This window comes from Dendronephthya gigantea, unplaced genomic scaffold (genome assembly GCF_004324835.1).
Source record: "Dendronephthya gigantea isolate DGI-Jeju-01 unplaced genomic scaffold, DenGig_1.0 000018F, whole genome shotgun sequence".
In the NCBI taxonomy this organism is placed as follows: Eukaryota; Metazoa; Cnidaria; class Anthozoa; order Malacalcyonacea; family Nephtheidae; genus Dendronephthya; species Dendronephthya gigantea.
The window spans coordinates 2,279,818-2,301,309 of record NW_021163028.1 but is presented as its reverse complement, the minus strand read 5'-3'; the positions used below and the strand labels follow the sequence as shown (position 1 = coordinate 2,301,309).

The window sequence follows — 21,492 nt, the reverse complement described above, 5'->3', positions numbered from 1 at the left end:
GGGCGCGGTTAGGGCGGTTAAAACTTAAAATATCACTCGTACCCAGAATTCCGAAGCGCGATCAACACACTCTCCTCCGCAGAGGCTTTTTGGGTAATCTAACAATAATTGAGAATTATATAATACAATTGAGAATTATATGATATAATTCGTAGTAGCGGGCGGACGGGAGGGAGCTAATAATAGTAGCGGTGAGTGGCGGGCGGACGGGAGGGAGTCGGGCGGTTGCGGGTTGAAAAATGAAATTTGAGAAGCCTCTGCCATATAATGTTTCCAATATGGCGTCAAATTACATATCATATTATAATTACGTATCATCTCATGAATATTTTTCAAAATAAATATGGATGAGACTATAAATCAAACAAAGAATGTTTTGTCGTTGACTACCAGACCATTTCAAGAAGCGAATGTTTCCGGTAAAGTAATCTGTTCTAAATGTTATGAAAATACGAAAGAAATAAAATTTTATTTAGAAGATGCAGGTTTAATTCAACATTTTCGGGTGAAACATCGACATATGGCCCTTGACGAAAGACTTGTTAAAGAATGTAGGTTGCTATTTCAAGACTTGCATGGGCAGGAAACTTTCAGTGTATTGCAAAAACTAGCCAAGATTCGCGGCGAAGCAGTAAGTTAATGTTTATCTCTTTATACTTTTGTAATTTTGTCAATTTTAATTTTTATGAGCAGTAAAAGCACAAAACCACAACTGCACAAACTGATCTTTGCGCACACAATAGGCAAAATATAAATATCTATTAAAATATTTATATTTCAGAATGTGAACTGTTGCAGTTTGCAAAAGTACGAGGAGTTTTCGGTGGAACACATTACTGAAAATTTGGCTAACAAGATGACTACTCTTAAAGTTATGGCAAGCACGAGACGGGAGGCAGCAAAATTATATGGCTTATATTTGAAACACAGTGGCATTCTAAAACATCTTAGCGGGAATCCTTGTCATGTTCGAGTTAAAATATCTTCTAGTGTAACTGATCACCTTGGCCAATGTTTTAAACTTTGGGATGCATGTGCAAAAATTTATGCTGAATGTTTTGTTTCCCCTAAGAGGGTAAGTTACCGTTTTTAAAATTTGCAACATACATTAATACTTGCCAGGGTTCCTGTAGCATGTGGATATTTAAGTTTAGTCTTTTTAATTGAATACTCGTTGGCGTTGCTTTAAATTGTGCAGGCATTTAAAATTTCAAATAATTTAAAATAATTGTATAAAGTAGTATTTCTTGTTTGTATCTATTGCAGTCTATGTTATTGCCAAGACATCAAACACCTGTGCCAGACAAGTGCTTGCAAATGCAAATTTCTCGAGAATGTAAGACACCTTTGCAGTTTCTCCAAACAGTTTTTGGACATCAAGAATTCAGACCAGGCCAAGGTGAAGCTATTGAGTTTATATTGTCTGGAGAAGATACAGTTGTAATTATTCCAACAGGTGGTGGTAAAACAGTTATATATACTCTTCCTTGTCTAATGACACCTGGCTTGGCATTTGTAGTATCACCTCTTATTATGTTAATGAGTGACCAAGTTGCAAGACTACAACAATGTGGAATCAACACATGCTATTACAACACAATGCTAACTGATAATGAAAGACAGAATATATTACATAATCTGAAACAGCCAGATTGTCAATATCAGTTTTTGTTCATTAGCCCAGAAGCTATTGTAACTGAACAATTGAAACATTGCTTGAGTCAGATTAGTCATGAGAACAGATTGAGTTTTTTCATCATAGATGAAGCACATTGTATTAGCACATGGGGTAAGGAATTTCGCCCAGCCTACCAGCAGCTTGGTACCTTACGGAGCTACAATGTTCCAATTATAGCACTTACCGGCACAGCAACAACTGAAACTTTGGATGCAATTAAACAAACACTTGAGATGGATAACCCAAAGGTAGTGAAGATGCCATGTAGAAGAGAAAATCTAATCTATTCAGTTGTTAACAAGGATAATAAAGCTAAAGAACAAGTCTGTAAAATAATTGAAGATGATTTTGCAGATGTATGTGGTATAATTTATTGTGCTACCCAAGCAGATACTGTCGAAATTGCATTTACTCTAAAAGAACATGGTGTGACAGCTACATACTACCATGCAGGGATGGAGGGTGGACAAAGGATGCAAAATGCTTTGCTTTGGCTAGAAAACAAGGTCAGAGTTATATGTAGCACAAACGCATTTGGAATGGGGATAGACAAAAAAGATGTTCGGTTTGTAATTCATCTAACTCTTCCTTCATCTTTAGAAGATTATATACAGGAGTCCGGGAGAGGAGGCCGTGATGGACACAGATGTGATTGCATTTTATTATTTCGTTTTGGTGATAGGATGTTCCATTTAAAGAACATATCTCAATTGTCATCAGAGCAATTTAAAGAAAACAAGCATATTCTTCTTAATGCTATTACAAGTTTTTGTATGGAGCGTTCAATTTGCAGAACACAGTTTATTACAAAATATTTTTCAGAATTGCCAGGTGGTGCATGCAAATTGTGTGATATCTGTCAAAAAGAAATTACCCACCAAATCAAGGATTTCACAAATGAAGCAAAAAGCATACTGGCATGCTTGACAAGTATGGTTGCAATCCAGAGCAAAGTAAAGGTCAGCATGCTGACAATGACGTATATGGGTTCCAAGGCGAAAGATATTGTTAGTAGTGGATTTCACATGGTTCCACAGTATGGAAAGGGTAAGGCCAATTTCCGAAACATTTCAGTTCTTACACACTTTGTACATTTTTTGATCTTCAAAGGATTTTTGAATGAACATGTTCAGCATGTAGAGGATAGATTATCATCAACATACCTAACAATTGGGAACATTCAGAATTTATCAAATGACTCTTGTAAGGTGTTTTATTGATGGGCATGTAAAGTAGTGGCAACAGCATACATTTAAACTGCACTTAAGATTAACTAAATATATTAGTAGGTAATTGTATATATTAATGCATTGTTCACAATCTATAGTAAAGATGGTTGCACACAAATCTGATTCTGGTTTAAGATGCAATTTGATGAAAAATAAGGGACACCACAAATCACACCACTAATTGTTTTAGGATGCAATTTGATGAAAAATAAGAGACACTACAAATTACACCACTAATTGTTTTTCTTAGAATCGTTTTATGTGCACCAAACTTTATAAGAAAGTTGGGTGGTATGTCACTGCCAATGACCAGTTGCTATATATATAGTTTTGCCACTGCTGTGTTTTCCATTTCCCACAGTAATATATACATAAAAGTAAACAAATGCCAAGTTAGTTACACAATTTCAAGGGCAACTGTGCAGTTCACAAAATTGTACTATATGGACAATAAAATCCATATGTGATATGATTGTGATGCTTAACAATCAGAAGTGCGAGTTTTCCCCCAAATTTTTGCACGAAATGTTGCCACACATCTTTATTGTGTAACCCTTGCATTTCATTTCTGCAAATGCACTGGTAGATAGATCTATCTCGTAAACTTATTGTATCATGATGTATAAAATCCTTATCCATAAGGATTTTATACCTCAAATCAGGAAAGGAGTCATACAGTTTTGCTTTAAAGCCATCCCTGATCTTCTCTTTACCTTTCTCGACCACATCAATCAAATTCTTGGGGACTTTTCCACTTGCATCACCTTTACCATCGAGGGAGTAGCATTCAATTTCTTTCCTTTCGTTTTCTTCAAAAAATGCCTTTTGGACACAGAACCAGGCACCTTTAACCTGGTCTGGTAATGGATCTTGGACAGAATGTCTGGCAGTATGGTGTACATCAAATCCCTCTTTCTCCATGTATGCCCTTCTTATGTATTTCAAACATATTCAGGTTGGCCATTAGCCGCTCGCACATATGAACTGTTGTGTGATTAGACACGTAATTCTTCAATGGCTGTACTAATTCGGATTCCACGTAAGCGTCGAGCTCTATTCCATTACCAGGTTTCCCAAGAAGGTTGACACAACAATTCTTCTGCAGCAAAATTCTTGTCGCAGCTGGCCACTTTACTAAGAAATTAACAATGTGCCGGAAAACTTCGGTGTAATAGTTACGGAAACCTAGTTGAGCGTACATGGGAGCCTGAGCTTGATATACAGCCTCGCGCGCATAACCATCTCCATTAGCTGTTGCCGCGTCATACATTTGCTGGAGGGGACCATACAGCAGAAATGAAGTAGCTCTGTGTTTAAAAGCAACATCATTTTCACATGATTTTGATAGCCACTCTTTAAATTTGGATAACAGCGTAGTGGTTGTGCTGCCCGTATTACGTAGTTGTTCTTTTGAAGGAAACTCGTTACTTCCCGTAAACTGAAGAGCTGCCGCAATACCGTATGCTCTACACGCATCGTTGATACCTTCTCTAACTTTTACTAGATTATTTTCTTGAAATTTTTTCTTTTTAAAAACTTCGCGTGTAAGTCTTTTTCGCTTAAGAACTTCTGATAACAAATAGTGAAAACCCGATGAACCATGCACCTTATATACCATTTCGCAAAAGTAGCCTAAAACAACAATAACAACAAAAATTTTTAAAAACTTGGTTTGAACCTTGTGATATCGTGAAGTGTTTGTGAAAGTTGATCGTCCAAGATGACAGCCGCTCAGGTTATCAAAATGCCAGTTACAACTTACAACACCATCGTTAACGCTTTCCCAAATACTTCACAATAAATTAACAATTACGGCATACCCCTATATGTAGTCCGTTTGGGAGGTAAAGTAGTAAACTTGAAGTCTGTAATGTAGAGCTGGTACATGTAAGACACATAAAGTATTGACATAGACATTTGTGCAATGTAAGCGCTAAAATAATGAGGGGTATCTGTTTCCCATGTTTAAATAAACCTAACGCTCATATTGTACAATTATCTACAGTATGTCAACCTTAATTGAAATAGCTGTATATATGAGTGTAATCATGTGTAATTTACTTTGTTACCTTTGTTGTGAAGGTCACCAGGACATAGACCAACCCACTGATACGACCTCGACCTGGACATAACCGCGCTATTTGTTTTACACGTTCCAACGTCTCCTACGATAGGCGTTATAAATCCGGGGACAGTTCGGTTGAAATGCTGGACAGTTCTTTTAGGATGTTCATTTGCGGTTAAACTCTCCTGAAATGTTGCATCGATTGAACGAATGAAATCATCCTCTTCGTCTGACAATACCTGGTCGTATTCAAATATTTGTTGAATGTCCTCAAGATTCAATTCTTTAGCCATGCTGAGTGGTGACGGAACACTTGTAAATAACGGTCCAGAATATTTTGCTCCTGATTCAACTAAATACTTGCATATATTACCGTTTTTCCCATGAACAGCAAGGCTTAGGGGCGTCAAACCACATCCCTCTCGGCAGTTTACATCCATACCAAGTTCCACAAGATACTTTACAAAGTTCTGATGACCTTGTTCAACAGCTACATGTAAGAGACTCCGTTTCAAATGGTCTTTGACTGTTGTTAATGCTCTGTTTTCAAGGCTCGAAATAGACATCATGTAAGTCTCTTCAGAATTTGCAGTGTTAGCGCTCATCATTTCATGCATTAAACCATTATACGCTTCCCAGAATGGTTTGTCTTCATTCTGAAAGCGATTCCTTTCTCGTTCAAGAGTAACGGTCTCTTTTGTAGAAGTACGAATACCTGGAGCGTCTTCTTCATCAGAAGCAAACGAAAAGTCATCCTGCGAATCGTCTTCTGTAAGTCCGTCGAAGGTTTTCCTTGTCGATCGCATTTGACTTTCGGTCCGCTTCATATTCTGCTCGTGACTCTTTTGGCTAAGTAGTAGCTCGAAATGCGCCCTTGAAGAAATAACATCAAAATTACCAGCAACGCAGTTGAACGGTACACATTCTGCATTTTTTCCCCCTTCTGGCAAACTGAAATCCTTTGACAGCTTGTCCAAAATACTCATTGTTCCAAAGATTGTGCTATTATCTTCCAACGACAGTGGCAATATGTGTACATTGCTCTTCGAACTGTGGGATGCATTCGGTAGGAGATCCTTTTCTACTGGTATATCTAGCGTATACTTTTCAGTGCTCTCGAAATTAGAGGCAGTGGCTATATATGCATCTATCTGCTTCTCAGTCATTTCCTTAAACTGATGCACAGTGAATGGCAGTTTGTTCAAAGCAATATCTAAAAGTTCCACTAAGTACTTGTCAACAAATGCATTAAATAGTTTTGCCTTCTCGTCGTCACTCTCTAAAAAAATATCGTCTGGCTTCATGTCCGTCGCTGAACCTTGTGGTGTTATGCAAGATTCCTTATCATTGAGTACTTCATCCATTCCATCTACATTTGGTATTAACAATGCTTGACCAGTAAAGTTCCACATTGTTGGACCAGCACTTTTGAAAAGACGCAAATGTTTCCTCTTCCCGCGGTAGATGTTTATATTGTCAATCATCAAAATGACTGGAACATTCACTGGGGATAACTGGGCAATATCTTTCTCTCGTTTCTTTTGCTGCTCGTCAAAGAATTTCATGGCCTTCTCCCAGCTCACCGTTAAGCCTAGATGATTCATCATGGTGACAAATCTGAGCCCTGCTCCAAATGATATGCAAAGATATGTAAACATGAGCCTAAAATCGTTGGTAAGTTTTTGATTTCTCAAGCTCACCAAAATAGCTAAAGCATGGACTGCACTCTTGACACGATACTCACTGACAGGTCGCCCATTTTTCTTGTGTAGAAAAATAGTACATAGCACATTAAACAAAAGTGGACAATTATCTTTAACATCTGAAGTCAATTTGGAAAAACATCCAGTGAGGTCACATTCAGTTAATGTTTTTGAACTAAGTTCTGTGTTCAAAAATGTAGAGAATACAGAAATTTCTTTTTGTAATTGATCTACTTCAAAAGTACAAATATTTTCACACTGAGTCTGTTTTGATGTTAACTGGTTAATTGCTTTCTGAAGTAGACTTGTTAGTAAGTCATTCAGTTCCTGCAGTCTGTTGTGTGCTTCTAGTTGCTTGTGTAGCAATGCCTTCACAACATCTTTGTTTACATTTTCTTTTGATAAATGGTCATCAACATTCTTTCTTGCTAAATCAAGTTCATTAGTAGCACTGGATATCAGTGTCTTGATGTTTGCTATCTCTGGACTTTCGTTTAATTCCAGTGAGGGAACATTGCTTGTGGACACTGGTGCAGAAAACGATTTAATACAAATATTTTTATAAAGCTGAATGCGGTCTGGTCCAGTACCTTTTCTAATGACCATTGAGTTTGGAAATGCCAATTTGACAGCATTTGTGGCCTGTATTTTTTGGTAGTTGTTCAACTGTAGCACCTTCATAACAGCTTCTTGCTTTACCTGAGCACCTTCTCTCTCTTCAAAATGCTCTAACAACATTTTGACATAGCTCTCCCTTCTTCTTTTGTAAAATACTCCACTTGGCTTTGGCAGTTCGCATGACTCTATTAAAACACAATAAAAAAACAAAGTTAAGTATACAGACATAAAGTTAATGTTACATTCAATTAATATTACTGTACTTTTACATTTTAAACCACAGTGCTACTATCTTATTGTAATGACAAACATTATGATAGCTATAATGGAAAGCTTCAATTTGTGCTAATAGAATGTGCATCCACCAACACACATTAAGTAACTCAAACACAATAAGGTTTAGGTGTTTAGCTGTATACTGTATATAGCAACTGGTTATACAAAACATATAAACTAAAATGTTCAGGTTATGAAGAAAAAACATTTTTGTAGATTTTAATAATACAATATAAATTTAAAATATGATAATTAAATATTTGAAATAAATTTTCAATTTAACATTTAAAGGTTCATTAATAATTAACAAAGAGGGGAGGGGGCATTTCAACCCAGCAGTTTAGGGGAGGGGGACTGTCAAATTACCTAAAAATAAAGCAAGCAGTTTAAGGCAGGGTTTGCAATATACAGTACATAACAATAGAATAATTTATGAAATAATTACCAGATGTTAACAAAGGACTTCCAGATTGCATATTCATGATCTTTGAAGGTGGCTCATTTTGTCTTTTTGAATCTGGTGTCAAATCATGCTTCCCAGCTACAGGTACTAGTTGCCGTTGTTTCACCTTCTTTGGAGTACTTGTCAATACAGCACTCTGTATTGGCATGGGCAAACAGCCAAGGTCTTCATCACCAGCCTTCTCAGCAGACATAGGAAAACAAGCAAGGTCTTTACCATCATCTCTCTCAAGTGGCATTGGCAAACAACCAAGATCTTCATCATTATCTGATTTATGACAAATTTCAGGATAATCAATTATGGATAATAATTTGTAGTTTACAGATTTATACAATGAACTGCCAGTATAGTGTAAACCACTTGCATTCAGTGGTGTAAACAGAAAAACAAAACAAAATATACGATAAAAATATATAAATACAGTAGCCTGTAGCTGACGACGATTTTAATATATGCAAGCCAATGCAAAATTAACATAACTACATATGTAAATACTTTCACTTCTGAAACTTGCCAAAATATCAAGGCAATCGAATGATATTAATTAATCTTGCATCAATATTAATATAAACTTGAGTAAATTATAACATTTTATGCATTTGTTAAAATTAAACTAATATATTATACTTACCATCTAGACTCATATTATGAAAAGAGCGCTCAATTTCTTCTATATCGCTATCGAACTCAGCCATTATAATATCGATTGTACCAGTAAACCGCCAAAACCAAAGAACCGCATTTCACACCAAAGAACCGCACGTTATATGGCAGAGGCTTCCCTTCTTTTTTTCCCCAACCCGCAACCGCCCGACTCCCTCCCGTCCGCCCGCCACTCACCGCTACTATTATTAGCTCCCTCCCGTCCGCCCGCTACTACGAATTATATCATATAATTCTCAATTGTATTATATAATTCTCAATTATTGTTAGATTACCCAAAAAGCCTCTGCGGAGGAGAGTGCGATCAACAAATGTTTGAAAACAAACCTGCAAATAATATACCAGGCTCGGGGAACGAGATTGAACAACTTAGACAGACCGTGTAGATGATTACACCAGCAAGCATGAAAGAACTAAAGGCCATGCTACACGGTGCAATTTTTCGTGCAACTTGCAATGCAATTCTTCTTTTGAGAGATGTAAATTTGGCAATTACCGAACTTTTGTCTTTATTCAGTGAAATTAAAATAGAGTTATTAAAGTTGTTTATTACAGTTCACTGTCTTTATTACACTCCATGGCGACTCTTCACTAATTTACATCTCTTTAAAGTAGAATTGCATTGCAGGTTGCACGAATGGTGTAACAGGGCCTCAAGTCTTATTCGGTTATTTCATTTCGGTCATTTCGCTCAGCAAATACTTCTATTTAGTTACGGTGGCTATGAATGGTTGGTTGTTGGCTGATGCACGATGGTATGCAATGCAAGCTAAATGCTACTTCAAACGGCTCCGCAGAATATTTCCCGGAATAAGTCCGATGTTTGTTAGGTGTGGCCCAGATAGAACGTCTGTGTTATGACGCTGTTTGCGGGTAACGCGCCCAGTTGACCATGCAGTCAGGAACATGCGTTCTTCGCAAAGTACAGGTCAACCGTAGATTTTGCCAAACTTTAGTGCTTTTAGTGGTGTGCAAAACGCATTTAAGAACAATTGATATTGCGGCATCTCAACTATACTCATACGAAAGTGTTAAAAGCGAGGAATATATAATAGTTTGGAAATTGGACTTTTTTTACTACTAGCTTCATTCGTGAAGACTAGTACTTTCCAGAATATCTGTTAACTATCTTAAACGGATTTCATTGTCTTTTTATTTCGTGTGAATATACATAATCCTTCATGAGACCTGAAGGCTTAATAGCTATATAGGCTTAATAGCTCGAATGGTGATTGCGGTTTGCGAAAGGTTGAAAGTTCAATTGTTACGCATGTTTGCTGTTGTGAAAAAGACGGGAGTTGGCCGATATTATCAACGTGTTCTGTCGAGATTTTCACGTCATGCAATGATACAAAAGGAGGAGTCCTTTAATGTGATTTAAAATACCGAAAGGCCTGTTGAAATCGCACGATTCGATTGCCAACTGTTTTTGAATAATGCCTTGATGTGTTCATAAAAAATCACTCTTACTAGTAGTGCAGGCTGTAGCAAGCAATATAATTATATAATTCTCAAAAAAATTCAAAGACTGAGCAGTACGAAATTTTTAGGCGGTGCATGTATACATAACATACTTACTTGATAATTTTATTTGACAGTTATGATAAATTTCCAAAGGTGAATTTTTTACCGAAATACCGTATGGCGGCTGGTGTAATATACTAGACAACACTAAAAAGACGACGATCTGAACAACTCCTAAAACCGGAAAGAATGTTGAGATAACGATCGTGGGAATTACAAATTCCTGTATTTTGTTGTCAGAAAGAGTTCACACTGAACCCAATTTGAAAAAGCACTAATTGCCACAGCTTAAAAGTAGACGATGTTGAAGCTTGAAGGTCATGCAGTTGATATGTTGTGGAAAACAACTACTGTTACAAGGCGGCAATTTGTTCTTGAACCAATCAAATTGCGAATAACTTCGGGAGTTTGCATTTCGAACAGTCTTTGAAAAGCTGTCTGGTGAAAAGGCTTGCATGCATGGTCTCTCTTTATAAAAGGAAAGTTAGCTTTGTACTCATGCATATATACAAAAGAAAATTCCTGTTTATTTCCTGGGCAGAGGCTGTTTCAAAAATCTATATTGCCTTTAAATAAGTCATTATAACTACCGATGGTAATAAGGCACGGTAAAGTACAAGAACAAGTTCAGTTATAAGTACAAGTACATTAAGTACAAGTTCAGCTAAACGGTGTTACATTAGAGGCTGTGACACTATTTCAGTTAATTTTTTGAAAAAACATGCTTGTGGCTTGCTTAACACCCCCCCCCCCCCGCTATACAAAAACCATGCCCCATGAACTGATCCCTGATATATTTAAACATACCACGCTCCGCGGGGGGTTTACGAGTCATCCGTTAAGGAACTGAGTTGGTGGAAGAAACTGTGAGTTTCAATTTAGTAGGTATCGAACCTGGTTTTTATTAGTAACTTTGGCATAAGCCGGCGTATAGGAAAAGCAAAGCCATCGTCACAACAATACCGAACAGATATAATTTCAACAGAAAATCATTATTTGTGCTCTGTCATGTTTGATTTATGTGGAAGCCGGCACGATTGATGTCTTGTGCTTATAGGAAAACCAAGCATTTAATGAAATAGCATGCATGCCAAAATGCAATTTAGACATTCGGCCAGATTTAACGTATAAGTTTCTATACAAATTGTGGTTTGGTTTTCAGCATGCGAATACCATCTCTAAGTGAAGAGAAACATTCGGCAAGCACTTCGTGTTTCAATGACTCTTTCGGTCATTTCGGTGATCAAATCACATTAACGATGGACTCCACCTTTTGAAATGAAAATGTGACGGGATCGAAGCCCAAAATATGATGAAAAAATCAACCAACACCTCTTATTACAATCGTCAACACATGAATGCAAAAATTACACTTTCAACCTTTGCCTTTGGAAACCGCAGTTACCAAATTAAGCCTTGTTGTCATTATCTTTATGATCGTACGTTGTTTTTCGTCGACACAGTTTGTGACTAACCTGGTGGTTACTGTCGGGAGAAATATTTCTTTTTCAACGAGTGGGGGCAGTAATTCGTTGAGTATCATACGAAAATCAAAAATACAAAGCTACAAACCCTATATATTTAGGTTGAGGCCTTATATAATTCCTGGCTTTAGAAATTTCGAATATTTCTTCTGTTTTACCCAAGAGCCGGACTGTTTACGGGTTTCCGAGCACCCACATTTCATTTGTGTTAATTAATTCTGTCAGTCGGTGAAGCTTTTGTTTTCGTCACGATGCCACAAATCGAGATGGTATATAAATAAGAACACAGATGGTATACCGACGGCATTTCAGTAGCAACTCATAAACAACCTTATGATAAATGCTACCAGACCTGCATGTTAGCATTATTTTAAACTCTGCAGTCTACTTCTACTGAACCATTATCACTTTACAATTACATGTCTATATTCCCATATGCCTTGATACCGTATTAAAAGTATCAACGTTCTCAAACAAGCCTTATACAAGGCCATGCATGTTATAAACGGTGAAATTTTTCTTTGCAACTTGCAATGCAGTATTACATAAGGATGTAAACTAGTAAAGAGTCTTCAACTATCAAAATGTAAGTGTATGAAACGTCCATGGATGGAATAAACACAAAATTGACGAAGGTTTCGTAGTTGCCAAATTAGAATATTCATCTCTCGTTCAGAATAGTGTTGCAATGGTATAGTTATGGAAGTCCTTGGTTAGAATCATGAAAAGCGTGGCCTTCCAAAAGGAAAATGGTATAATCGCCTTTGCTTCTGCCCTAAAGAGAGTCCCAAAAACAACGTGGTTACCTCCGTGAAATTCCTTTAAACATCCCTGGGATGCGACGGACTTTGGAAAAAGCAATAGATTCCTATACCTCTCAGCAACTACCGCTGACCCTGACGGCCAGACCTGCCCGAGAAACGCAGGAAAAAGTTCCAATCCCAAAGTTTGACATAAATTTTCTATCTACAGACAGCGTCATTCACTCAAATGTTTAAAAAGAAAATGCGTTCCCATAATTTATATTGTCATCAGCCGGTTGAACAATTCGATTGAGGCTAACTAAGCGTTGTCATGCGCGGCCTCTCGTTGTCATGCGGGGGACGATTTCCCGGTGCTCCGAGGCCTAAGGGGAGGCACTATTTGATAGAGATCTACATGATACAAATACATCATGATATATACAGTGAAATAAACCGTGCCGTTGGCGAAAGAACCAAATTTTTTGTCATTAATCTGTATCTGTAAATAATCTGTAAAGTTTATTATTGAAAGACGTTACACACCCCTCGTTACTGAAAAACTTCGTCCTTAGCGTCTCTGTATTGAACTGGCAAGGCGAAAGCGAGATTTTCATTGAGACTGGATAGATCACTCATCTGTTGTGAATCTACCTCATCCGCAGGCCCTTCTTCGGTTATATTTTGCGAAATCGCCCGAAATGCTCCCTAGCCGCCTGCGGAGGAGGTAGATTGTGAATAATTAAAGCCAATGGTAGCTATGTCGAATTTTTCTCCCTAGATCTAATTTGCTATCATGCGGAGATGTCATAAAGAAGCTCTATATATTCGCTTCTTCCTGATAATCGTTTCAGTGTTAGTTGGAAAGGAAACGTATTCCCCCACTTTCCAGATAGTATTTTTTTTTATCAATGGCCTCTTTATTAACCCTACTTAACATGGCCACCATGCATAAGCCTTATTTGCCGACCATGTTGAAACGTTCTAAATTTAAATGAAGAATGATTTGTTGGAAATTGTCGTTAGCAAGATAGGCGGACGGCTAAATAGCGATAGAAAAAATATTATTGCTCTAATAGCCTAAATATTTGCCAGATTTAGCGTAGTTCAGAATTTGGCTGACACATTCATAAATCCGACCTTTTGAAAAATATTACGACCTCAAAATCGGATCACTGTTTTCGTTATCCAGTCGGCTTGAATAGTTTTACCCAAGTTACAGTGAAAAACGTTCCTTCCTGGCTGCAATTGTAAATTTTATTTCATCGTACTGCGTTTCGCTATATTATAGTTCTAATACCGAAGAAAAACAAGGATTACGTTTTTGCATCCTGTTTTAGTAACAACGAGAAAGAAACCAGACAAAATAGAATTCGCAAGGGAACTGTCTTTTGAGTGTCGTTGGTAGAGTTTTAATTCGGATCGGCAAACATTTGCAATGTCACTGATGTCGTGTAATTCCCGGATTAGCGCGCTTTGGTTAGAGCTGGATAATAATAATACTATACAAAGCATGCTCATATACAAAACAAGTGTTATGAATGGCGTTTAGGGAACCGAAGCGGTTCTTGTAAAGACTGCACAGATTCCATATATCCTTCAAAATTTCAACAACCAACCGCCTTTCAGAAAGTCATCGGACTGCAGAGATTGAAAATCCAATAGCTATCTTCTTGTCAGTACGCGTGAGCTTTGAATGATGCAATACAAACCAGTCTTCTCTTAATTTAAAGTGTTTTTAGTGTTTTGCAATTGATTGTCAATTAATATAAATATTGAATGAGTGGTTTGCATGTAACGAACGCTTGTCAATGCAAATTTTGAATGGGTTCAATGTTTTTACCGGCGTTTGAACATTTAAAGAGATGCTGGTGTTTTAATAGCAATTGCTTGTCAATATAAATAAGTTGACACTTCGACACATCGTGAACATCGAATCTGTCAATTAATAGCAGCTTGTGGACAAAAAAACGGCACTTTAAACGCGGAACGTTTCGAGCGCTTAATTCGTGCCATATATGCATAGTTACATACACCGCGCCCGACGTTGCAATTGAAACCATATACAAGATAAAAAACATGGCTTTTATTTACAATATTTTATTTACATAGAAATGGCAAAAAAGAAACACTGAGATCACGCTGGTATTGACCATTTATAAGCTTCTAAATGGTCCAAAATTTCAAGGCATTGCTTTCTCATGCGAAAGCGAACGCTCTGAACTTCAAAGTCGCGTTAGTTCAAAGTTACCGTTGACTTATGTCAATCGGCGAAGACATGCGATAAGTTTATTATCCATCATAATGTGAAGAGTCTGTCAGATCCTTTAGGCAGATAAGACAACAAATTATTTGCGCGTCTAATGCGCGGCTAATTATATTGATTTGCGCAAATTTGAATAATATGCGCAATTTAAATAACATGCACGGGTTTGCGCAAATTGCGCAAATCAAGCAAAACAACATGCTTTTTAATCAAACAACCCAGAGGCTTGCAGTGACGCATGCGGTGTAGACATTCGAGGAATTTTATTTGGTTTTAGCGAGTGCACGCAATCACCAGTACATGTCGTATGAAGTGTACTACAGTTGACAGAATTGTTAATGGTGATGATTCCTATCACAGGTCATGAGTGCTACATTCTCATGTTATAATCTAATTTCTAGGCCAGACAACTGTCATCAAGGCTCGCTTAACGCCGCAACCATTTTGGTATGTGACCGATTTTGGCACATATCCCATGCAAGGGAATTTCCGCTCGTGACATTCCTGCATGTCAGCACAACATCTCAGCTGGCATTGCCCCACGAGAAGGGAAGAAAGGGTTATAGCGAGTGTTGAGTCGTGTTGCACGGGACGTGAGGGGGTTAAAAAACTACGTCTAGTTAGCTAGAAGTACCGTAAGAATTTTTTCCCACTGATTTAGCGATACGAGATGAGAAGATTTAATTACTTGTCACAAAAGAAATCATTCAGTAGAATGATCGGGCACCTTATTCTCTCATTTTTTCAGTTCTTTTCACTAGCTTTGTTACTACACCTGACACTATAAATCGGTGACTAAAATCGTAGCATTGCAGCTGGATTCTAGACTGGCCACCGTTGTTGTCATTTTAGCTCGCATTAATTGCTGAGAGAACCATATCTTAATGTATAGCCGTATGAACTCAATTTGTAAGACATTAAGTTCATCGAGACTGCCAGACTTTTATAATTTTTTTTCGGTCCACGACTCCACGACGCACGCCTTTCTCCCACGTCCCACGACAAAATCTCAGACTCGGCGAAGGAGTAAACTATGCGCGTCGCAACTAAATGTCCACACGGGAGATTCGCTTTCCTGCCTTCTGAATAATTATGCTTTACAAAATATCACGGCTAGCGTTCTATTGAGCAAATTTGTCGTGTATGAAGGTTCTAAGCGCTCTCAATTTTATACAGTGAGCCTTCCACACAGGCGGCCGTGATTATCACGGTCTAAAAAGCCCTCAGACCTATCGTAGCATAAACGCTTTTTTACACTTATCTGTTTCAAGTAGCTGTTGACATGCTTCAAGTACTTTGTAAACATTATGTTTCCTTCTTCAAGTACACGTCAAACTCATCGCGATTTAAGTCGTCATAAAGCAGATCTCTAAGGTGCTCGAACGCACCCATTTCTCCGCGTTGACCAGTGGGAAGATTTGAGTTTGCGTGAGGAATTGTCGGACGCTGTGCGCTTTGGCACGCGATCACGGTCGAAGGCCTTCCATGCGATTCCCTTGTGGCGATGGCGTCTTGCGCGCGCTGCCACTGCTGACTGGAGCTGGCTGGAAATGCGTTGTATTTCTCGGCCAAGTGTGGGGATGTCGTAGCGGACGGGTAGCTATTATAGTGCGCTTTTTCCTCCGAATGCATCCCGTTCCCTTCGACATGCGGGCTGGTAAGATTCGTGTACGTCTTCTTCACGTTCTCTACTTCAAATCTGGGGCTGCACTGCCGTACTCCGCTCAACTGAGCTTGTGGGGAAACCGCTTGCGCGGTGTACTCCTCGTCCGTTGTGTAGGCAGGCGGCGAGAGGTACACGCTACTGCCACAGTGCGGGCTCTCGGGGCTACCGTGAGGACTGTAGGTTTTCTCTGGTGGCCGATTTAGATGGAGTTGTGGGCCGTGCGCACTCGGCGACGAGGCAGCGTGGTTTTGATAGTGTTGCGGAATCGTTGTATTCGGTGACATTGTGTGGGTGGTGTGATGATGCGCCATCCTAAAGAGCACATACACAGAGCCGTTTAACGACCGGGTTTGCACAAGTTATTATAAGGATAATGCCGTAGCAACGCGTCTTCCGTTTCACAGATCATATCCGTCTTAGCGTCTTAGTGTAAACACAACTCACAAAGGCAAGCTTAATTTTGAAGTTTTTGATGTAGCAAAACGCCGATGTCAAGAAAGAAAGATCCTTTTCTATAAGTTCTCCGCCCGATTTGTTAAATTTGACCAGGCGGAGCCCGATAGCGTGATTTGCCCTCAATTTGTGAGATTTTTCAGCATAAGACTTACCGTTAAGTACAAAAGTCGAATGTAATTTGGCGTTTTAATTAAGTGCTTACAAGAGATTACATCCTTACATAGCTACTTTAATGATGGCATATTTGGACAGTTGGGAAAGTGCGAAATTTTAATCTTTCGAAGAGGTTTAGTGACGTCAGTCATATACGGTTTGGCAACGACCGATATGGTTCGCGATAAACCAGCTTTGAATTTAAGTCTCTAAAAGACCGGATTTGCAATTAAATTGTCACACACTCAGAACAAATTCTACAGGTCGATTCGAAAGTGCAAGCCAGCATTAATTAAGGGCAGTTATATAGTTACATTAGTCGACCTAGCACCATGCAGGCTGATTATGAGTCCCGAAAATCTTTTCTTCCACCAAATCTAAAGCCATGCACTATATCTCTTGATTTTTTCGTTCGTTAAATTTTACGTTCAAACACTCTAACACAAACATTACTCGTATGAAAAACACAACTGGAAAATTGGTTTATGAACACCTAAAATTTAGACGTTTCAATCGAATAGCCAGGGATAGTGTATTCATATATAAGTTGGTGAATGGATACCAAATTGCGTGGGAAGTCCCGAAGCGTACTTAAGTCGAAACGTATAGTTTAGCTTTCGTGTAGTTTAACCAGTTCATAAAGAAACCTGTCCAGTGGCAGTAGGTAGCCGCGAGTATATTGATAGACAGCGGTATCTTCATGTATTTGGAATCTATCGACTATCCTCACGCAAGCAACCATATTTAAAAAATGCACGCAATTACGCAATCAGACGAAATTTGGATATCAAAGTAAACAAGCCTTACATGTCTTCAAAGAGATTCATAACGTGCCAAAACACTTTCATTAAGAAAAAACTTAATTTGATCTTGTAAAGTTTAGGAGAATCTAAGAGGTTTTGGTGGTGCAAACCAGTCTAATGTTTTTGAAAGTGGTTTGCACTATCATGCAGACAAAGTACATTGATAAAAAATAGGATGATGTGTAAACCAGCACCAATTCTTCAAAACAAGGTCATTTTGATAGTATAAACTAGTCCAATTATACGCGGTTTTTATGTTTGCAGCTTTCGCACACTTGACGTTTTTCAAGGACATTTACTAAATTTAAACACGAATTTTGTTTCTCTTACCCATTATTTGGTGATGCTGGATGATTTGGCATGTGGTGTGGTACGGCAGTATTTGGCGAAGGTGGATGACTTAACGGTGGTACCGGGCTATAGATGTATCTGGGGGTAACACTCCCTCCTTCAACGTATTGACTGGGGTCTGGAAAATGAAATCGACTGGTGGGGGGAACTACCGAGACATTAGGTACAGCGTTGAAGCCGTACGGTGGTCGGAACGAGGCATAGGGGTGCGGGAAACCTCCACAGCCCATCTTCTTCGCGGTCTCTTTCTTCGGAGTGTAACGATAGTTGGGATGTTCTTTCATATGCAGGATCCTCAACCTAAGATGATAACGAACAAAAAACTAAATGTCATTTCCAAAACATAGCTCAAGCGATTACTGAGTTCTCTTAGACGTCCTGTAAGTGGCAGCTGTTCTTGATAAAGTGTCATGCGACTCGTGGCCACAGGAACTGTGGACTAAACACAACAACTATCTCAGCTCTCCCCTGAGGCCAACTTGACGAGACTGAGTTTGTATATGAAGAAAAATAGATCAAAGCACACTTATATAAATTGTGCTCGAAGCATATTTTATATTTCCTAACTCTTCTGAACAACAGCAGTTCGATAGTTCGAATCACTAACGCAATCTTGGGTGCATGCATGCACTGGTGGTGAACTGATCTGTGATCTGTCCATTTGGTTAACGAAGAAGTCTAATGCTCTCTGAATAGATCGGTTTCCCTTGAAATTAACTGCCTCCTTAAAAACATTTTGTCTTAAGTAGTCTCTTCTGAAATGAATTTCTCGAGTGCTACTGCCTGCAGAAGTAAACCTAAACTACACAAATATTTACCAAGTCGATATTTTTACTTTTTGTAGATTTTCTTATACATGCATATACGTCTACGGAAATTAATCCCTTAACCTAAACTAAACAACTCTGAACTGTTTCACATTTGATATACCAACTCCAATAAATCTCGAGTCTAGATCACCTTCTTATGATCACGCAGCATTGCTACACATCTTGAAACTGCTAGAGTACTGCTTAGAAATCCTCATACCTTTCGGCCTTCTCAACATAGGGCCGTTTCTCTTTGGTCGTGAGTTCATTCCACGCCTTGCCCAGCATTTTACTGATCTCGGCATTGTGTAACTTCGGATTTTCTTCGGCAAATTTTCGCCTCATCACCTTAGCCCAAACCATGAAACTGTTCATAGGACGTTTCACATGCATGTCGTCGCAGTCTTGCGGGTTCCCGGCAAACTGTCCCGGGTGCCTTTGATGAGCTGTGTAACACCAATCGTTGTACCACATCATGAACGGTTCGAAGATCTACAATATAGGAGCCGAGGTTTTACTTTACTCTTGCAAAGGCGGGGTTCAGTGAAGGTAATTATTGCCAGTAGAATGTGCAAAGAGAGTTTTTTACAAAATGATTTCATGATTTTGTGTCAACGATTCTCAGATCTCCAACTAAATAGGAGTCGTAAATTTACTTCATTCATGCTAAGTCAGAGTCCAGTGAAGGTAATATTGTACAATGTGCTTTTGTGGTCTGATATCACATTATGAGCGGTTTACAGATCTATAATTGATGAGGGACCGCCATCGTTTTTTATACCCACACAAAGGCGGGGTTTAGTAAAGTAGTGTTGTACAATGTGCTTTTATTGTTTTGTGTCATATACATATAAACGTTCACAAAGTTACAATGCCCAAATTGGGTGCAGGTCCAGTAAAGCTACGAACAGTGATGTATCGTGTGGTTTTGCTGTGTGTGTCTGAATACCCGAAATCAACCCACTTCAAAGTCCAAACGTCATTCGGTGTAGTTTATAGTACATTCTACAATACAACAATATCCTTTCCCTGGAAAATATTGCACAGGTATACTGGCATGACAGTTGGTCGAATCTCGATGCCTCTGGAGGTTATTTTTTGCGTATTGTGTCTGTGTACACACAATTTAAGCACAGACGTGAAGGTCTAGTCTAGATATTACATAGAAGACATTCAACAAAGTGTTGCCTTTGGTTCAGGATAAGCCAGAGCACTGTGTGCATGGATATGTAACTGTATATTTTTGTAATTTAGAATTCTAAAGAGAGTTTACTCCGTAAATAAAACTATAGGGCGTATTCTTGCCAATTTATGGGTTCGGGTATCTGTTTGAATATTTTTCATCAGGAACGTAAGTTGATATCTAATAGAATTGTTATTTTGTCAATCTCAGTAAAGACAAACAAAGGCACAGGATTATCTGTTAACATCACCGAATCTTCGTCTGGTAGCATTCAAAGTGAGAAAAAGATGGCTCGCATCCGTCTCATACCCTGGCTAAAGCATTTTGAATCAAGTGAATCAAGTCGATTTAAAGAACCAAAACAACTTAAATGGCTCTCATGAAAGTTTGACTTTAGCTGACGGCCCATCCACAATATAGGCTAACAGGTTATATATTACCAAATGAAGAAAATAGAAAAATTTATAAACAGAGCTGAAGAAGCATGCATTCACAACCGGTTAAAATTACATTCCCGCCTTGTTAATTTTGCTTAATTCTAACAATAGGTCAATGTTCTCATGTCGAAGAATTCAAATTTGTTGTTCATAACAGGTTTCATTTAAGCTAGTATAGGTTAGTACAAATTCTTTAAAACCCAAATAATTGGTGTCATGAATCACCTTTGGTTTTTGATGAAGTATAATAAAGTAAAAATGTATAAACAGTGCATGTCAGTCTTCCAACGGTACCTTTGACTTTGTATCGACGGGGTGAAATTCTCATCCAAGTATGATTTAGTGGAAAGAATGACTCCAATTTACTTTTAAGTTGCTTACAAGAGAGTTACAACTGTACTCAAGTCCATGAATGGAATTTTGTAAAGTCCGACCATTTGTTTACTGATTGCACACACAAGGAACCAATACAGGGCCTAATTCAAAAATTATTTCCTTCCTTGATTGCTTAATTTGTTTTTCTATATAATTATGGGGTACAGTGTGGTTTATTATCGCAGATCATGCGAATTTCCCAAAAATTAAACCTCATATGGTTTGTCGAACTACGCCAATATGAGGCTGTTCGCACTCTCAATACAAATATCTGGCGAAATTTGTTAGCATATTCAAAGGCAAAGCATCGCTGCGTTTAAGATAAACAATATAATTATGTGTTATATATGCGCTCTAGCCTATTGCTTGAATAAACCCATGCAAAATATAGATCAATACAACGTGCCCATTTATAAAATACAAGAAGGACAAACCATGCCGTAAACAAACTTTATATATTCTTTAGACCTTCAATTGCTCAAAGTATTTGGCAACAAAATTATAAATAAAATTACATGTTAACAGATAATGCCTTAATAAAGCTTCGAAA

At 38.3% G+C, this 21,492-nt stretch overlaps 3 protein-coding genes across 3 annotated transcripts; 1 reads left to right on the top strand and 2 right to left on the bottom strand.

Moving 5' to 3' along the window:
- Nucleotides 1–81: 81 nt before the first annotated feature.
- On the top strand, nt 82–2,374 carry LOC114520827 (ATP-dependent DNA helicase Q-like 4A). The gene is made up of 4 exons (XM_028541160.1): nt 82–631; nt 782–1,075; nt 1,267–2,184; nt 2,279–2,374. The coding sequence occupies exons 1-4, from the start codon at nt 344–346 to the stop codon at nt 2,372–2,374; spliced, it is 1,596 nt and encodes a 531-aa protein (XP_028396961.1). The 5' UTR covers nt 82–343.
- A 1,434-nt stretch (nt 2,375–3,808) lies between these two features.
- On the bottom strand, nt 3,809–7,245 carry LOC114520826. The gene is made up of 2 exons (XM_028541159.1): nt 4,977–7,245; nt 3,809–4,539 (listed from the first exon to the last, which is right to left on the bottom strand). Exons 1-2 carry the CDS (start codon nt 6,628–6,630, stop codon nt 3,809–3,811), a joined length of 2,385 nt encoding a protein of 794 aa, XP_028396960.1. The 5' UTR covers nt 6,631–7,245.
- Nucleotides 7,246–14,532: 7,287 nt separating this feature from the next.
- LOC114520922 lies at nt 14,533–18,349 on the bottom strand. The gene is made up of 2 exons (XM_028541272.1): nt 18,118–18,349; nt 14,533–16,687 (listed from the first exon to the last, which is right to left on the bottom strand). Exons 1-2 carry the CDS (start codon nt 18,147–18,149, stop codon nt 16,015–16,017), a joined length of 705 nt encoding a protein of 234 aa, XP_028397073.1. The 5' UTR covers nt 18,150–18,349; the 3' UTR covers nt 14,533–16,014.
- Nucleotides 18,350–21,492: the final 3,143 nt, after the last annotated feature.

Excerpts from the sequence above, each read along its gene's own strand:
- LOC114520827 (XM_028541160.1), top strand. The coding sequence starts at position 344 with ATGGATGAGACTATAAATCAAACAAAGAATGTTTTGTCGTTGACTACC. Across the intron at positions 632-781 it reads CCAAGATTCGCGGCGAAGCA|AATGTGAACTGTTGCAGTTT; the intron begins GTAAGTTAATGT and ends TTTATATTTCAG. Across the intron at positions 2,185-2,278 it reads TGCTTTGGCTAGAAAACAAG|AAGATTATATACAGGAGTCC; the intron begins GTCAGAGTTATA and ends CTTCATCTTTAG.
- LOC114520826 (XM_028541159.1), bottom strand. The coding sequence starts at position 6,630 with ATGTTTACATATCTTTGCATATCATTTGGAGCAGGGCTCAGATTTGTC. Across the intron at positions 4,540-4,976 it reads TGGTGACCTTCACAACAAAG|GCTACTTTTGCGAAATGGTA; the intron begins GTAACAAAGTAA and ends TTGTTGTTTTAG.
- LOC114520922 (XM_028541272.1), bottom strand. The coding sequence starts at position 18,149 with ATGCCAAATCATCCAGCATCACCAAATAATGG. Across the intron at positions 16,688-18,117 it reads CCAGCATCACCAAATAATGG|GATGGCGCATCATCACACCA; the intron begins GTAAGAGAAACA and ends TGTGCTCTTTAG.